This window comes from Humulus lupulus, chromosome 4 (assembly GCF_963169125.1).
Source record: "Humulus lupulus chromosome 4, drHumLupu1.1, whole genome shotgun sequence".
Taxonomy (NCBI): domain Eukaryota; kingdom Viridiplantae; phylum Streptophyta; class Magnoliopsida; order Rosales; family Cannabaceae; genus Humulus; species Humulus lupulus.
In genome coordinates, this window is record NC_084796.1 from 75061262 (window position 1) to 75075483 (window position 14222).

The 14222-nt window shown below is 33.9% G+C and overlaps 1 protein-coding gene across 1 annotated transcript; it reads right to left on the reverse strand.

Annotated features, from left to right (window-relative positions):
• Nucleotides 1-8813: 8813 nt before the first annotated feature.
• LOC133830565 (GDSL esterase/lipase At1g74460) lies at nucleotides 8814-10725 on the reverse strand. The gene is made up of 5 exons (XM_062260549.1): nucleotides 10381-10725; nucleotides 10135-10265; nucleotides 9781-10020; nucleotides 9428-9683; nucleotides 8814-9283 (listed from the first exon to the last, which is right to left on the reverse strand). Exons 1-5 carry the CDS (start codon nucleotides 10619-10621, stop codon nucleotides 9024-9026), a joined length of 1128 nt encoding a protein of 375 aa, XP_062116533.1. The 5' UTR covers nucleotides 10622-10725; the 3' UTR covers nucleotides 8814-9023.
• Between the last annotated feature and the right edge of the window lie 3497 nt (nucleotides 10726-14222).

Consider the following 14222-nt stretch of genomic DNA (forward strand, 5'->3'; position numbering starts at 1 on the left):
GGCATGTGGGCCTTTGTGTGATGGCTGAGGTGTGGAGGCTTGTTGCTGGGAGGACTTCAAATTCCAAAAAGCTTGAACGTGGTTAATGGCTGGGAGGATCAAAAGGCTTCATGGGCCTAGTTTGTTGGCATGTGGGCCTTTGTGTGATGGCTGAGGTGTGGAGGCTTCAGGAGGTGGCATTTGGGCTGAAGGAAGGAGAGGCACGGCTTGGGCTTGCTGGAGGCTTGGGTTTGATTGCAAAAATACCACTTGTTATTTCTTCTTTTCCTCATTTTTCAAAGCCCAAAAATACCATAAATTACCTACAAAATATATATAAAATAAATCATAATAAAATATTTTGAACTATAAAATAAATCAATTTAATTCTTTAAAAATATTAATTATCACTTAATTTATATTTAACATTTAAGTTCAATAAAACAACATTTTTTTTATCTCAAATTAAATAATAATAATTCAAATAATTAACTACAACATTTTACAACAAAATGACTATAAAAACACACAAAAATTATATAAAATCAAAATAAACCCAATAAATTCAAAATTACTTTAAAACTTAATAAATCAATTAAAAACTCAAGAATTAAGCAACAATTAGCACATAAAAAATTGTAAAATAACTCTATTTTGTAGAGATATCACCTCCACCAGAACTTCTCCACTTTTGTCATCTACCAGTGAGAGGGTTGACAACTCAGAGATAGACTCCGAAGAAGTGTGTGCTTGGCAAACTTGGCTGGTAGGCGATTCTCCTTATCATTCTCAGTACCATGTGGGTCACTAGAAACAAACCCAGGTGGTTGTGTAGCAGTGAGCAAGAAAGTGGATTGTGGAGCATCAACCAATTCAGTAGTTGGTGGGCCAGAAAAGGCAGGGCTTGACGAAGCATGACTGTCAACAACAACTTTCCCTTTAGAGATCTCCAAAGAAAGGACCATATTCGGGGCTACAGATGGCTTAAGAGAGGCAAGGGGCGGGTAGTGGGAAAAGGTGCTAGATGGTAGATGCTCCACAGGTAAACTTTGAGATGAGCCAGCAACTAGTACATGAGATCTCATTGGACTTACTGAATGGGCAGTAGTGATAGGAGGTGTAGTAGTTATATGGGAGGCAGTAGGTGTAATCCTTTCCTTGGAAGAGGATAGTAGAGAAGGGTGCGGAGAGGGATAAGATGGATGTGGTAGAATGGGAGAAATTGTGTTTCGGGCTAGGCGAGTGAGGAAAGGCCAAGGACGGGACTTAGAAAAGTCTTGTTTATACCGATCATAAGTAGAGGTAGTGTAACATCCCAAATTACCTAATAAGGCTTACGGCCTTGATTAGGGGGGCAAGATGGAAAATTATGGAAATTATGTGTTTATGTGATAATTATGGGCATTAGTGTATGATTATGTAAGTTATATTATAATATGCCTTAATATGCATGTTTAGGTTAAATATGCACGTGGACCCGTTTCTTATCATAAGGGTGATTTTCATAATTTGGCTCGTTATGGGTATATTTGGCATATATGTGTGGGACCACATTATTATGTGGATATATTTGGGTTACTCGGCACGAGGCAATCCTAGGGAGCAAGTTAGCGGGAATGTCACAACGGGATCAATACTTGACTCGGGGTGAGTCAAGGGGTATTTTGGGTATTTAGTACATTACTGGGATATTGGGTAATGGGAATGAATATTTGAAGATATATTTGGAGTTAGTGAGATTAGGAGGGAGTTCTGGGAATTTTGACTATTTTACCCTCTGGGGGCGTTTTGGGTACCCTAAGCCTTGGATTTACGTAAGGTTACTTGAGCTCGATATAACCTGACACAAACAGAAACACATTCAAACACTCTCTCTCTCTCTCTCTCTCGTTCTCCTTTTTATCGCCCGTTGCATTTTCAAAGGAAACTCGACTTTTAGAGTTCAGATTCAAGCAAGGTTAGAGTCATAACGATTCTAGAGAAGATTAGAAGCTTTATAGTCGGAGGATTTAACTGAAAAACGACTTAATCAGAGGTAATCCAAGCTTTAAGTTTTGAGTTTTTGAGTTCTTAAGCTTTGATTGGATTTTATGATTTTTATGAGTTTTTGATTGGATTGTAACTTGGGTTTTGTTGGTTTTGGGCTGCTGAGTTGGTCGGGAACTTTGTATATGGGATTTGGCTATCTTTGGAGAGGCTTTTGGAGGGATTTGACTTGAGAAAAATGGAGAAAAAACTGAGTTTGCAGGTTGAGCCGCGACTCTATTCTTGGGGCGCTACGACTCTCTTGGACGAATGAGAAGGAGGTGCGTTTAGGGCTTTTGAGTCTGGCACCTATTAGGGCGCGCCGCGACGCAGGTGCAGGCAGGTATGAGGCTTAGGCCTCTGACTTGAGCAGGGCGTAACTCAAATGCTTGGGGGTCGCGACGCTTAAGGGATTTTGGACCTTTGGGAGGTTTTTGAGTGTGGTAACTCAAATCTAAGGGCCCGAGATAGAACCTACTACCCAGTTTAGTAGGATTCGTCATCCCGGAGGCTAGGACTCAGTCCATAAGCCTTTATTTACTCGTTATTGACGGGATTCTATAATTGGTTGTGACTAGGTTATCGCTAGGGGCTCAGGATCATAATCGTGCTCGATGGTTGTTCTTATTTTACTTTACACTCGGACCTGAGGTAAGAAAGTTGCATCCAATATGTGATGTACATGATTAGGGCTTGGCCCAAATGTTTATTACAGATTTGATTAGGGCTTGGACCCTTGTAATTGTGCATGATTATGATTATGCATGTAAATGATTGATGAAGCATGTTGAATGCTCTATATATGGATATTTGTTATATGATAAATGCCTGTTAGCATTATATCATTGAGAAAGGCTTGAATTATGAGTTAAGGACGGCAATAGCGCTAAGTACTGGTCGAAAAGCATTGACTTATGAGTCAACGGTGGCAATAACGCGCTGAGCGCTGGTCATTTTTGTTGGATCTAATCAGGAGCGCATTACGCTTGTCCGACCCAATGGTCGTGGAAAATTAAGCGTCAAGTACGCTGGGCCAGCTCTAAAGCAGGTTATACAGAGGATAGGGCAATAGGCCCCGGTGTTACTTATTAGTCCCATATCCTAGGGTTCTGAGCCCCAGTATGATTGATTAATCATGTAACTTGAGCAACGAGCCCCAATATGATTCAGTTAACCATTTATTTAGGACAGCTGCCCCATATGACGTTGCAGTCATTTATATGAATGGTATGCATGCATGGGTACGGTTATTACTGCTAGGCATGTTTATTATGGCTTGGTAACATATTATTTACTGCTTATGAGCATGTTTAAGTTTTCTTGCTGGGTCTTGGCTCACGGGTGCTATGTGGTGCAGATAAGGGGAAAGAGAAGCTGGACCAGCCATGAGTTGGAGAGCTTAGGTGGCAACGTGTACATATGCGGCCGCTTGACCACAACGGCCAAGCTTTCTCAGAGGAACTAGGGTTAAACCCTATTTTTTCCGCTTAGGTCGGCGGGTTTAACTTTTGAATTGTAATTACCCTTTTGGAACTATAAGCAGCTTTGTAAACGTTTATTATGGGATCTCATGTATAACTTAACGTTTTTATGAAAACTTTATCCCTTTTGACCGAAATTTTTAACCCTGGACCATTGATCACATTTAGTTAGACGTTTATAGCCAAATAACTAATTTAGTGAGTTTAGCACTATTTAAAATACATAGTGTAACGGTCTTGGCTAACCTAGGCGTTACAGGTAGGAAAAGGGGCTCCCTTTAGCCAAGGACCATAAGAAAGAGATGGCTCTGTGCCTTCATCCTTATGTTCTAAATATCTTGTACAATGCTGAAAAGAAAGACCAATTATGCCACATTCAAAGCAGAAGTATGGGAGTTTTTCATAGCGAAAATTGTTCCAAAACTCATCACGAATTTGAGGGAGAAGAACTCTGCGGCCCTGCTGTAATGCCCCAAATTTCATAATAAGGGTTAGGACCTTGATTAGGAGGTCGGGAGGGCCATAATTGATTTATGATGTTATTTAGTGATCATATGCATGTGTTATGTGAATTATATGATAAGATGATGGTGAATGGATGCATATGGGTGTATTTATATTTATAAGGGCATTTTGGTAATTTGGCCCGTCGAGGGCGTAATTGTGTATTTTCGTGCATGTGGGTGAGTTATGAACGGTACCACATTATATGTGGACTTGTTCGAGCCTTTCGGCATGAGACGATCATGAAACACAAGTGTTCGGTCTGGTCATAACGGGATTAAGTTCGGGGCTCGGGGTGAGTCTCGGGGTGATTTTAATGATTAGAACATTACTGGGAAGTAAAGGGTAATGGGATATGGATTATTGGTATGTGAGAATAGTGAGAATAGCGGGAATTGGAGGGTGTTAATTATGATTAACGAAATAGGTGTGAAAGGATGATCTTGCCCTTGGTGGCTGTTAAGGTTTTATTTTAGACTTGAGGGCATTTAGGTCTTTTCCCCCCTTAGAGATTTATATCAGCCATTAAGGCTGTAGAACCTTGTCAAAAACAGATTCCTATTTTCCCTTCTCTCCCGATGGTTTTTCTCCTCCATTTCTCCTTGGATTTTCAAGCTTTGTTTGAGGAATCAAGCCAAGGAATCAAGCTGAGATAAGCTAGGGTTATGCTCCACCATTGAAGAGGGTGTGTTGCTGAGATTGAGGTGAGCTTTTAGCCATTAGAACTCTTGCTTTTGCTCTGTTTTCTTAGTTAAGTTCCAGCTGGTTTTTGGGTTGGAAAATGGGGAATTGATTGGAGTTTTGGCTAGGGTTCTTGGGGTTGTGGTGCCTAGGACATGTGGAGGTGGTATTTGGGTTCATTTGGGACTTAATGTGATGTTTGGAAGCTTTTGGTTTGGGTTAGAAATGGTGGAATCGAAGGAAGAACTTTCTGGGCAAATGCTGGCTGAAGGTACCGCTATAGCACCCAGTGTAGGGCGCTACAGCGCTACCTGCAGAGGAGGCTAAGGTGGTTTGGTTCTACCTTGAGCGCTGGGGTGCTAGGAGGGTAGCGATGTAGCGCTACCCTGTTTCTTCAGAACCCTGTTTTGAGTGTTTTTAAGGGTTTTTGGCTCGAGGTTTCAATCCTTAAGGCTCGGGATCGAATCTACTCACCGTGTGGGCATGTTTCAAGGTCCCGAGAGTGGGGTTTAGATCAAGACCCTATCTTGGTTGATTTTCATTAATCGGAGATTGTATTTGGTTATGACTAGGTGACCGCTAAAGGATTAAGGATCGATTGTTCTTAAGGGTCGTTCTTGTTCTAATTCTCGCCCGAACCGGAGGTAAGAAAACTGCACCCTGTGTATATGTGACATGCATGGTTATTCCTGTTGCATGTTGGATGTTTAAATGTAATGCACGAGAAACATGTGATTAGGAAATGCTTTGTATACTGAGTATAATATGGTTCAGAGCTTGAGCTTCTGTGTTTATGCATGATCCTAATTGTGCTAGTATTTGTTAAGTAAGCATGCTGAATGCCCTGTAATCGAATATTAGATATATGATATATGTTTGGTGACATTGCTTACTTGTGTATGGTACTGACTTATTAGTCAGAATCGACAATGGTGTCAGATCCATCTGTGAAGTTGTGACTTACTAGTCAAGTTCACAATGGGTTGAACACTGGTCGTGTTTCACTGACCTAAGAGTCAGAAACGACATAAGCGTCTTGAACGTAGGGCCGAATGAAGATTAGATCTAATCGATATCAGCGTTGAATGACTCATATGGGGTATTAATGCTGGACCGACTCGAAGGTCGATGAAAATTATAAACACTTGGCTAGTCTAGGACTGGTTACTCAGAGCCAGGGCCTAAGGCCTAGGTGACTGCTTGTCCCATGGCTAGGGAACAGTGTTCCATAGTTATGACTCTAGAGTCATGAGGAAGGTTATGTTGGTGACTAATCATCATGCACCTATCCTGTCTAAGCTAGTGAAAGGATCACTTATCTATAAAGGGAACGGATCCCACCGTAGTGACTTGTACCGATGTCACTTTTCTATTCAGGGCTTTCAGCCCGGTATGGTTACCGGAACTACCAGTGTTAAATCACTTATCTGATTGAGATTGACTTGATAGTCATCCACTCAGGAGGGCAGGATTTCTTATCCTGGATACCCATCGTTATATGGATTTTGTTGCCTGTTTGATTAGGGCTATAACTGCTAGGCGTGTGCCTTATGATTTGATGACATGTTATTACTGTTCATGAGCATATTAAGTTTTCTTGCTGGGCTTTGACTCACAGGTGCCATGTGGTGCAGGTAAAGGCAAAAGAAAGCTGGACCATCCTTGAGCAGGAGAGCTTAGGTGACGATGTGTACATATGCGGCTGCTCGACCGCCACGACCGAGGGTTGAAAGAGGAACTAGGGTTAAACCCTGTTTTGCTGCTTAAATCGACATGTTGTAAGTATTTTCTTGTAGTAGACTCTGAAATTATATTTTTGCGATCCCAATGTATACAGTAAACGTTCTAATGAAACGTTACATCTTAACCAAAAAATTGAATCCCTAAACTGCTAATCATACTTAGTTACACGATTTTGGCCAAATGACTCGATTAGCGAGTTTAGCACTGATTACAAGGCACACTGTAACGGTCCCTGGAGTTTGGGGCGTTACACCCGCATTAAGGGTTGTGTAATGTCAAGGGCTACCCGAATACGCATGAAAGGTCCCCACCTTCAAAGAGAGTCCTTGTCAATGTCAAGATAGTAACCCAGTATGTTGCCCACAGAGATTGCAAGTGATTTATATTTGCTAAAGAAAGGTAGCCAAAAATTTTGGACCCAAAAAGGAATTTTGATCAAAGAATCAGTTGTGAAATTTTGCAGAGCACTTGGCGTGTGTAACACTATATGCATATGGTTAAAGTGCCATGGCTCCCCAAGAAAAATCCTTCGTTTTCCCCTTCACAACCAAATAGAATCAGATATATATTAGAATCAAACTTAGAGATATGCACAAGGTATCGAGTTTGACGTTCCCAAAGGGAACACATGAAACTTTGAAATGTTGTCTTATTGTGACCATTTTTGGAGATGAATTTAACAATCAACATATGGGAGTAGTGTGAAGGATGGGACATAGTATCTATTATACTCAAGGTAAGAACATAATTCTCATCTTCAGTAAGGTGGAGAGTGGAGGACATGGTGTCGAGTATACGATCCATGAAGGTGGAAGAGAAGAATGCGAAAACAGGAGAGTCGTGAGGTAGAAAAAGAGAAAGAACACTCTGTTTTATGGACAAAATGTATAGCTGACGGCGGAGGAGTAGCAGGGATAACATAAAAGATGGTGGTCATGGTAGGTAGCATGGGATAATGGGTGGTAACCAACATAAAACCGATTAAAAATTGATAGGAAACAATAACTACGGCAAAGCACAATTTGGACATACTAACTCACTATACATTCAAATTTATTTTAAATTTGTTAAAAAACAAATAGATATTTAATAATTATATTAATATAAATTCAAATATTATAAATTATTATTATTATTATTATTATAATATATAATCCTGATTTTATAAAATTTTGGTAGAATAAATATTTAGTAATTATATTAATATAAATTTACATATTATAAAATAGCATTATTATAACAATATTTAATACAAAACTAGATATTTAATAATTATATTAATATAAATTCAAATTTTATAAAATATCATTATTATAATAATATATAATACATAATTTTAATTTTTATTAAAAAATTTATCATTTATATATAAAAAGAAAACATGTTTTTTTTATTACTTAATCTAACTTATATATATATATATATATTCATATTAAATAACAACAAATATTATAAATACATTATATGTAAGTGTCATGTGCGTACAAATAGTATAATTTTGTAACTATATAATAAATTAGCAGAATAATAATCATATTTTATGAAGCTTATTCTCTAATCATTTATGTGTGATTTGAATAATATCATAAATATTTTGTACCTTAAATACAGTAATTTGTGATCTAAAAATTTATCATATTATTATTTTTTTAAATCATAAATGATGGTTTAGTTAATTTTTTTTAATATATTTATGTCATTCTTTTATATATAATATTATTTATTTATTTAAAATTTATATGACAATTATAAAAACTTAATAAAAATAATTAATAAATTTTCTGAATAAAACTAAACAAACATGCATTTTAAGATGCTTCAACGTAGTATTATTACATAACATAAAAATAATAATACTTGTCGTTTGGTGAGGCTGATGTCGTTTTTGTTTTAATGCTTGGTTTGCCATCGTTTTATGGTAAACTTGATGTCGTTTTCTCATCTCAGTGGAGAACAAACAGGGTCGGTCAACTATCCAAACAGAATCCGGACCATTGACTTGATGAAACCGAACTTTTTCTACTTGAAAAAAAGGGAATGCAAATAATCAAGTTGTTTTTCTTTAACAGCCTGAATTTGAAAAATAATTGAGAAAATCACCATTAAGTAAGGGTTAAATTTATTATCCATGTTCGGAAAGTAGGTCATACCAGTCGTTTCCACAATAATTAGCAACACTTAATATTTTTTGGTTAAATTGTCCTGACTTTAAGTAGCACATTATCACTAAGTGAAACCATACTAATCAAAATTACAAGATTAAAAATCATGGTACACTGTACAATGTAGTGATCTCTTAATTAAATTTAAAAATCTCAATTTTTTTGTAAGTTTTAATCAACCTAGAAACTCGATAGTTTTCACTTTATCAAGGTGTTGGAGACAATATTAGATTGGATGTCTCAGAAGCTTTGGCTGTCAAAGCTCTAAATCATACACAATAACAGAATCATTCTTTCTGCAACATTTTGAACAATTGGAAATACAACTGACACAGTAATTTATGTAACTCAACAAAAGAAAAGAAAACTTTTATTTCCTTACAAAATTTAAATATATAGAACAAGTTAATAATAATAAGCATTAGAAATGTTTATTGAAAATAGTTCATTATTCTTCTTCTTCATCATCTGAGGATGGACCAAAAGCAGGTGCTGGAGAAGGAACGATTGGCTGATTTTGATCATGCATAAACCCAAGTTTCTTAATGATCTCATTTGCAATAATCTCATTAGCAGCATCTGATGGATGGTATTCATCCCAAAACACATACTTGCTTCTATCCTTGCACAATGTTGACGCAGGAACACACGTAAGAGATGGCCTAATTCTCCCGAATGAGCAGCAGGGCGACTCGGAGTTCGAAAATCCTAAACAAAAATTTCATAAAAAAATATTAAGACTCAAACACTCAATGGTACATTTTTACTAGTAGTTTTTCTTTACTAGTTTTGATCATAAACAATGTAGTACAACTCAAGTTTTAGAAGGATTAGGACTTAGATATTACTTACCATATTTAGAAGGATTACTTATGACATCGTTAACAACATCATAAGCATCCCCAAATTGATAATTTGCATTAGGAAGGGTGCCAGATAAATCTTTTAACAATTTGCTTGCTGCTTTGTTGAAGCTGAGAGCTAGTTTGTTTGATCTGTCTTGGCAGCCACCTGAACCTGAAGTACTTAGCACCCTTTGAAGGGGAATACAGCCCATTGGACCTAGCCCAAACACCATCAACTTCCTTGCTCCTAATTTATGCAAAATCTGCAAAAATAACACAATCAAAATCAACATCGTGATAATCAAACTAAAAAAAAAATTATAATGAGCCTCAACATAGTTAATGCTGATTGAAATCAACCTTTAGTTGATCTTTGAGAGTTTCCATCAAGTAGTCAACGAAAGTGACATCATTATAAGTCCATGAATCACTGTAAACAGGCATTAGGTAATTGTTAATGAAATCATTGCTGCCTAAAGCTACCACATAACGTGAGTTTTGGAAGAATTTGTCAGCTGCTTCCTTCCCAATTTTGCTTCTTATCATCTTTTGTGTCCCTTCAAACAGTTCAATTTGCTTGTAAAGTGAAAACCTTTGAATCTGCAACATGAGTACATAAATATATATATGTATATAGAATTTTTAATCTTTACTCTTATATACATAAACAAATAAATACACTATATAAAAGATAATGTGTTAAAAAAAACTTACAAAGTAGCTACCAGTTGCATTCAAAATCCCACCACCTCCAGAGGCATAATTTACTCCTTTTTCTAGCATTATATCTTCACTTAAAGACGGGTCTAGAAATGCTGGTGGCCTAGGCAGGCCCATTTTGTCACCTGACCCAAAAAAACAAATAATGAAAAGAAGAAAAAAAATATCAAACCAACTTTCAAAATACCAAAACAAATTCTGGGTTTGTTCTGAAAAATTGTATTTAAATGGTTTATTTACCAATTATATCAGCAACAGTACGGCCATTACAGAACCTCCCATTAGGGAGACCATTACCAAAGTCAATACCATACCAAGGCAAGTTTGCCTGGGCCAGGCTTCTACTCAGTTGCTTGTTGTTCCCAACATCAGAGAGGGAATCACCAAATATGAACTGAACCTCCTTGCAATGGCTCACATTAATGGTGGTACCAAAGAGTGTAACCACCATTATAGCCAAAGCTAATGATAAAATCTTCATTGTTAACTTTGATCACTGAAATTTTAGCAGATTAGAGGTTTTGGTGCCTCTCCAAGTTTTTGGTATCTCTAATAATTTTGAAAAAGTACAAAATTCAGGGTGGTTTTAATAAGTATGGGAATGTTGTCTAAGAATTTGGAAAATGATAGAGAGAAATTATGGGTTAAAAGGAAGATGTTGAATTCAGAGGGTAGATTGTTTGATAGACCAAACTGTTTGTGATAATTCTTACCAACCTTAGCTACCATGCATGGATTTGTTAAACGGTTAATATCTATAGTATTAGTAGGCTAGTAACCAAGTCTAAAATGAAATAGTTAGTGATATTTTTTATTACATGCAACATGGTATGTTTTGAGAAAAGAAAAGTTTTACATGACTTTGAATTGGAGAGAATGAGACTGAAAGATCGTGAAACTTTTTTCAGGAAAAAAAAATGCATAAATATAATTGTATATATTATGGAATATGTCGTTGAAAATGGTGAGGTCAGGTGACCTACTAATGGATTGCTTGGATTACATGCTATGTGGACTTGGGTAACATGATGGGCTACCATAAAATTCCATATACTTGTTATGTTAGCTTTGTAATCGTCAAAAATTATTTGATGGGATTCCAAAGTTCCAATTTCTTTAGGGAATAAAATACCCATCTAAGAAACAATGATGAAAAGAAAAAGAGAACTTCTATTTTAATTAATTTCATATTATTATGTGGCACAACATGCTGATTGATATAGTTCCTATATTTTAACATTTGATATCAAATTAGGTCAGAATCATTGTAGAATAAGAATCAACATATAAATAAATCGAACACGATGAAGTTTTCTCAAAATTATTCACTTTATTATTTATATGTACTACATAGGTTTTTTTTATATGTATTTTGTCACCTATTCTTTGAATTGTAAATGTTATGGCCTACATTTCGTAAAAAAAAAAATTATGGTCTACTTGAAAAAGATTGACAACTTTTTTTTAGTTCAATTAGAAGTTAAGAGGATGTTTGACTCTGTAACTAAAAAAATTATGAAGAAATTACATTTTATATGTGATTTTTATTAGAGTGTGCAAAAATATGGTTTTTTTAAAAAAAAATTAATCTATGACTTTTTTTTTAAAAGATTTCACTTTTATGAGTTTATTTTTCTATATTTTTGTATAAAAGTTGGTTTATGCCATAGTTTTACTCTTAATCAAGTTTTATTAATTTTGAAGGGTATGTTTGTAATTTGCTTATTATTTTTTTTAGCTTGTTGTTTTTTATATTACTAATTTTATATTAAATTTTTCTTTGGTTATTTTGCAATTTTTTTTTAATATGAATTGTGTTTAAATTTATTTTTATTTATTATAAACATTTTTTTCTTTTTTTTAGATTGTACTTTTCTTTTTTCAAATCCTGGGTAAGGTAACCAGTTACTTGATTGATCTTTGATAGTTATGTAAAAAAATTCCTAGAGCTAGTTAAATAACATGTACTAGGAGGGGTAATCCGTTATCCTAAGAGCAGTAACTTTCTGCCATAAGAGGGATAACCAGTTACTATAAGAGGGGTGACAAGTTACTATATTAAATATGAAAAGAAACATCAAATTTGAAGGAAAAAAATGGAGAACACGTCATTAACAAATGATGAAGAAGTAACTATGATTTTAGTAACATAGGTAACCAGTTACTATAAAGAACCCAGAAATATGTACCTATATCAGAACGTGAAGGTAACCAATTACCCCCAGAAATATACACACAAAGAATGTGAATGTAAACGGTTATCCCTAGAAATATACACACAAAGAATGGGAAGGTAACCAGTTTCCACAGATCTGAAGATGGAAAAAAAAATCAGATCTACCCCTTTTTTCTTCTCTCCCATCTTCTTCAAATAATTTTTTTCTTTCTAGATTTGAATGTTTCCATTAGGGTAACTGGTTACCCATTGACGTTTTCATATTTTTATTAGTTTTATTTCCAAATTTTGGTCTTCATATAAGGGTTATAGAAAAAAGAAAATGCTAAAAAAATTGATTTGAATTTTTTAACATATAGTGGAAAAAATTATAAAAAATTACAATAATGAAAGATAATAAATAAAAAAAATAGTAAAATAATTATATAATGTTAAAATATGTGTGAAAAAGGGAAAAAAATGGAATAAGAAAATAATAAGTACAAAAAATGAAGAAAAAAAAAAGGTTAGCAAAGAAAACTAAAAAAAATGAAGAAAAAAAAACAAAAGAAATGATGAATGAAAAAAAAACAGATGAATTAATAAAAATGAAAAGAAGAAGAAGAAAAATAATGGAAAATGGAAAGAAGAAAAAAAATATGAATGAAAAAACTAGTAGAAAAAAATGAAAAAATGGGAGAAGAAAAAAGAAAGAAAAAAAAACTCATATGTGTGTAAGAAAATAATAAATACAAAAATGAAGAAAAAATAGAAGGATAAAATTAAAAATAAAAATGAAAGAAAACTGATAAAATATGTATAAAAAAACGTGAAAGAAAAAAATTAGATAAATGAGTAAAAAGAAAACAAGAAATAGAAGAAGAAGAAAAATGGAAAGAAAAAAAATGTTGGAAAAAATTGGTAGAAAAAGAATGGAAAAAAATAAGTAAGGAAAAAATGAAAAAAAAAAATGAAAAAATAATTAAAAAATGAAGGAAAAAATAAAAAGTTGAAAACAATAAAATAAAATTATCTTCGAAATAAAAGAAAACATAACTATGATAAAAAATATGACATTTTCATATTTTAGTTAGCTACTAATTGTATTTCTCATATTTTAATTTTTTATTTAATAAATTTTTCCATACAAATTAAGAAAAATATAATTATCATATTTTTGCAGATTGATAGTATAAAAATCATATTTTTTAAAACTCCCAAAAATTATTTATTGTTTTTAAAACCTAAAACTGTTTTCTGAAAACAAGTATGAGTGTTTGACATTGTTTTCAAAAAATAATTTTAAAAAACAAAGTTACAAAAAAACAGAAAAATTTGACAACAACAAAATATTGTTTTAGTTATTCTCAATTTCTTTTGTCAAAATTTTTTCACACATAATCTTTTTAATTATTATTATCTCACGACTTTATCTTATTAATTTATCTCTTCTCATTTTTTCTCTCCTTACTTTCTCTTACATCATTTTCTCTCTCATCACTTTTGATATCTTTATTTTCTCTCTACTTATTATCTCGTTATTTTCTCTCTCATAACTTATTATCTCATTATTTTCTCTATCATCGTTTCCCATATCCTCATTTTCTCGCTCCTCATTTTTACTATATCGCAAGTTCCTCTCTCATCACTTTTACATCAATTTCTCTCTTCTTAATTTTTTTTCTCAAAATATCTCTCCTTACTTTCTCTATCCTTATTTTCCATCATCTTTTTTTCACATTACTTTATCTTATTATTTATTAAAATATTTTTCTCTTTGTAAATTTATTTATTAAATTTTTATTTAATATTTTTTTAAAATAAAACTAAAAAAATTATTTTTAAAAAACATTAACTAAACATATGTTATTTTTTAAAAACTACAAAATCTGATTTCTGTTCTCATTTATGAAAACAGAATTTTTAA

What these genes read in the sequence shown, in the direction of transcription:
- LOC133830565 (XM_062260549.1), bottom strand. Translation starts at nt 10,621, where the DNA reads ATGAAGATTTTATCATTAGCTTTGGCTATAATGGTGGTTACACTCTTT. An exon ending in TACTGTTGCTGATATAATTG is followed by an intron (nt 10,266 to 10,380) that starts GTAAATAAACCA and finishes TTTTTGGGTCAG; the next exon opens with GTGACAAAATGGGCCTGCCT. An exon ending in ATGCAACTGGTAGCTACTTT is followed by an intron (nt 10,021 to 10,134) that starts GTAAGTTTTTTT and finishes CTCATGTTGCAG; the next exon opens with ATTCAAAGGTTTTCACTTTA.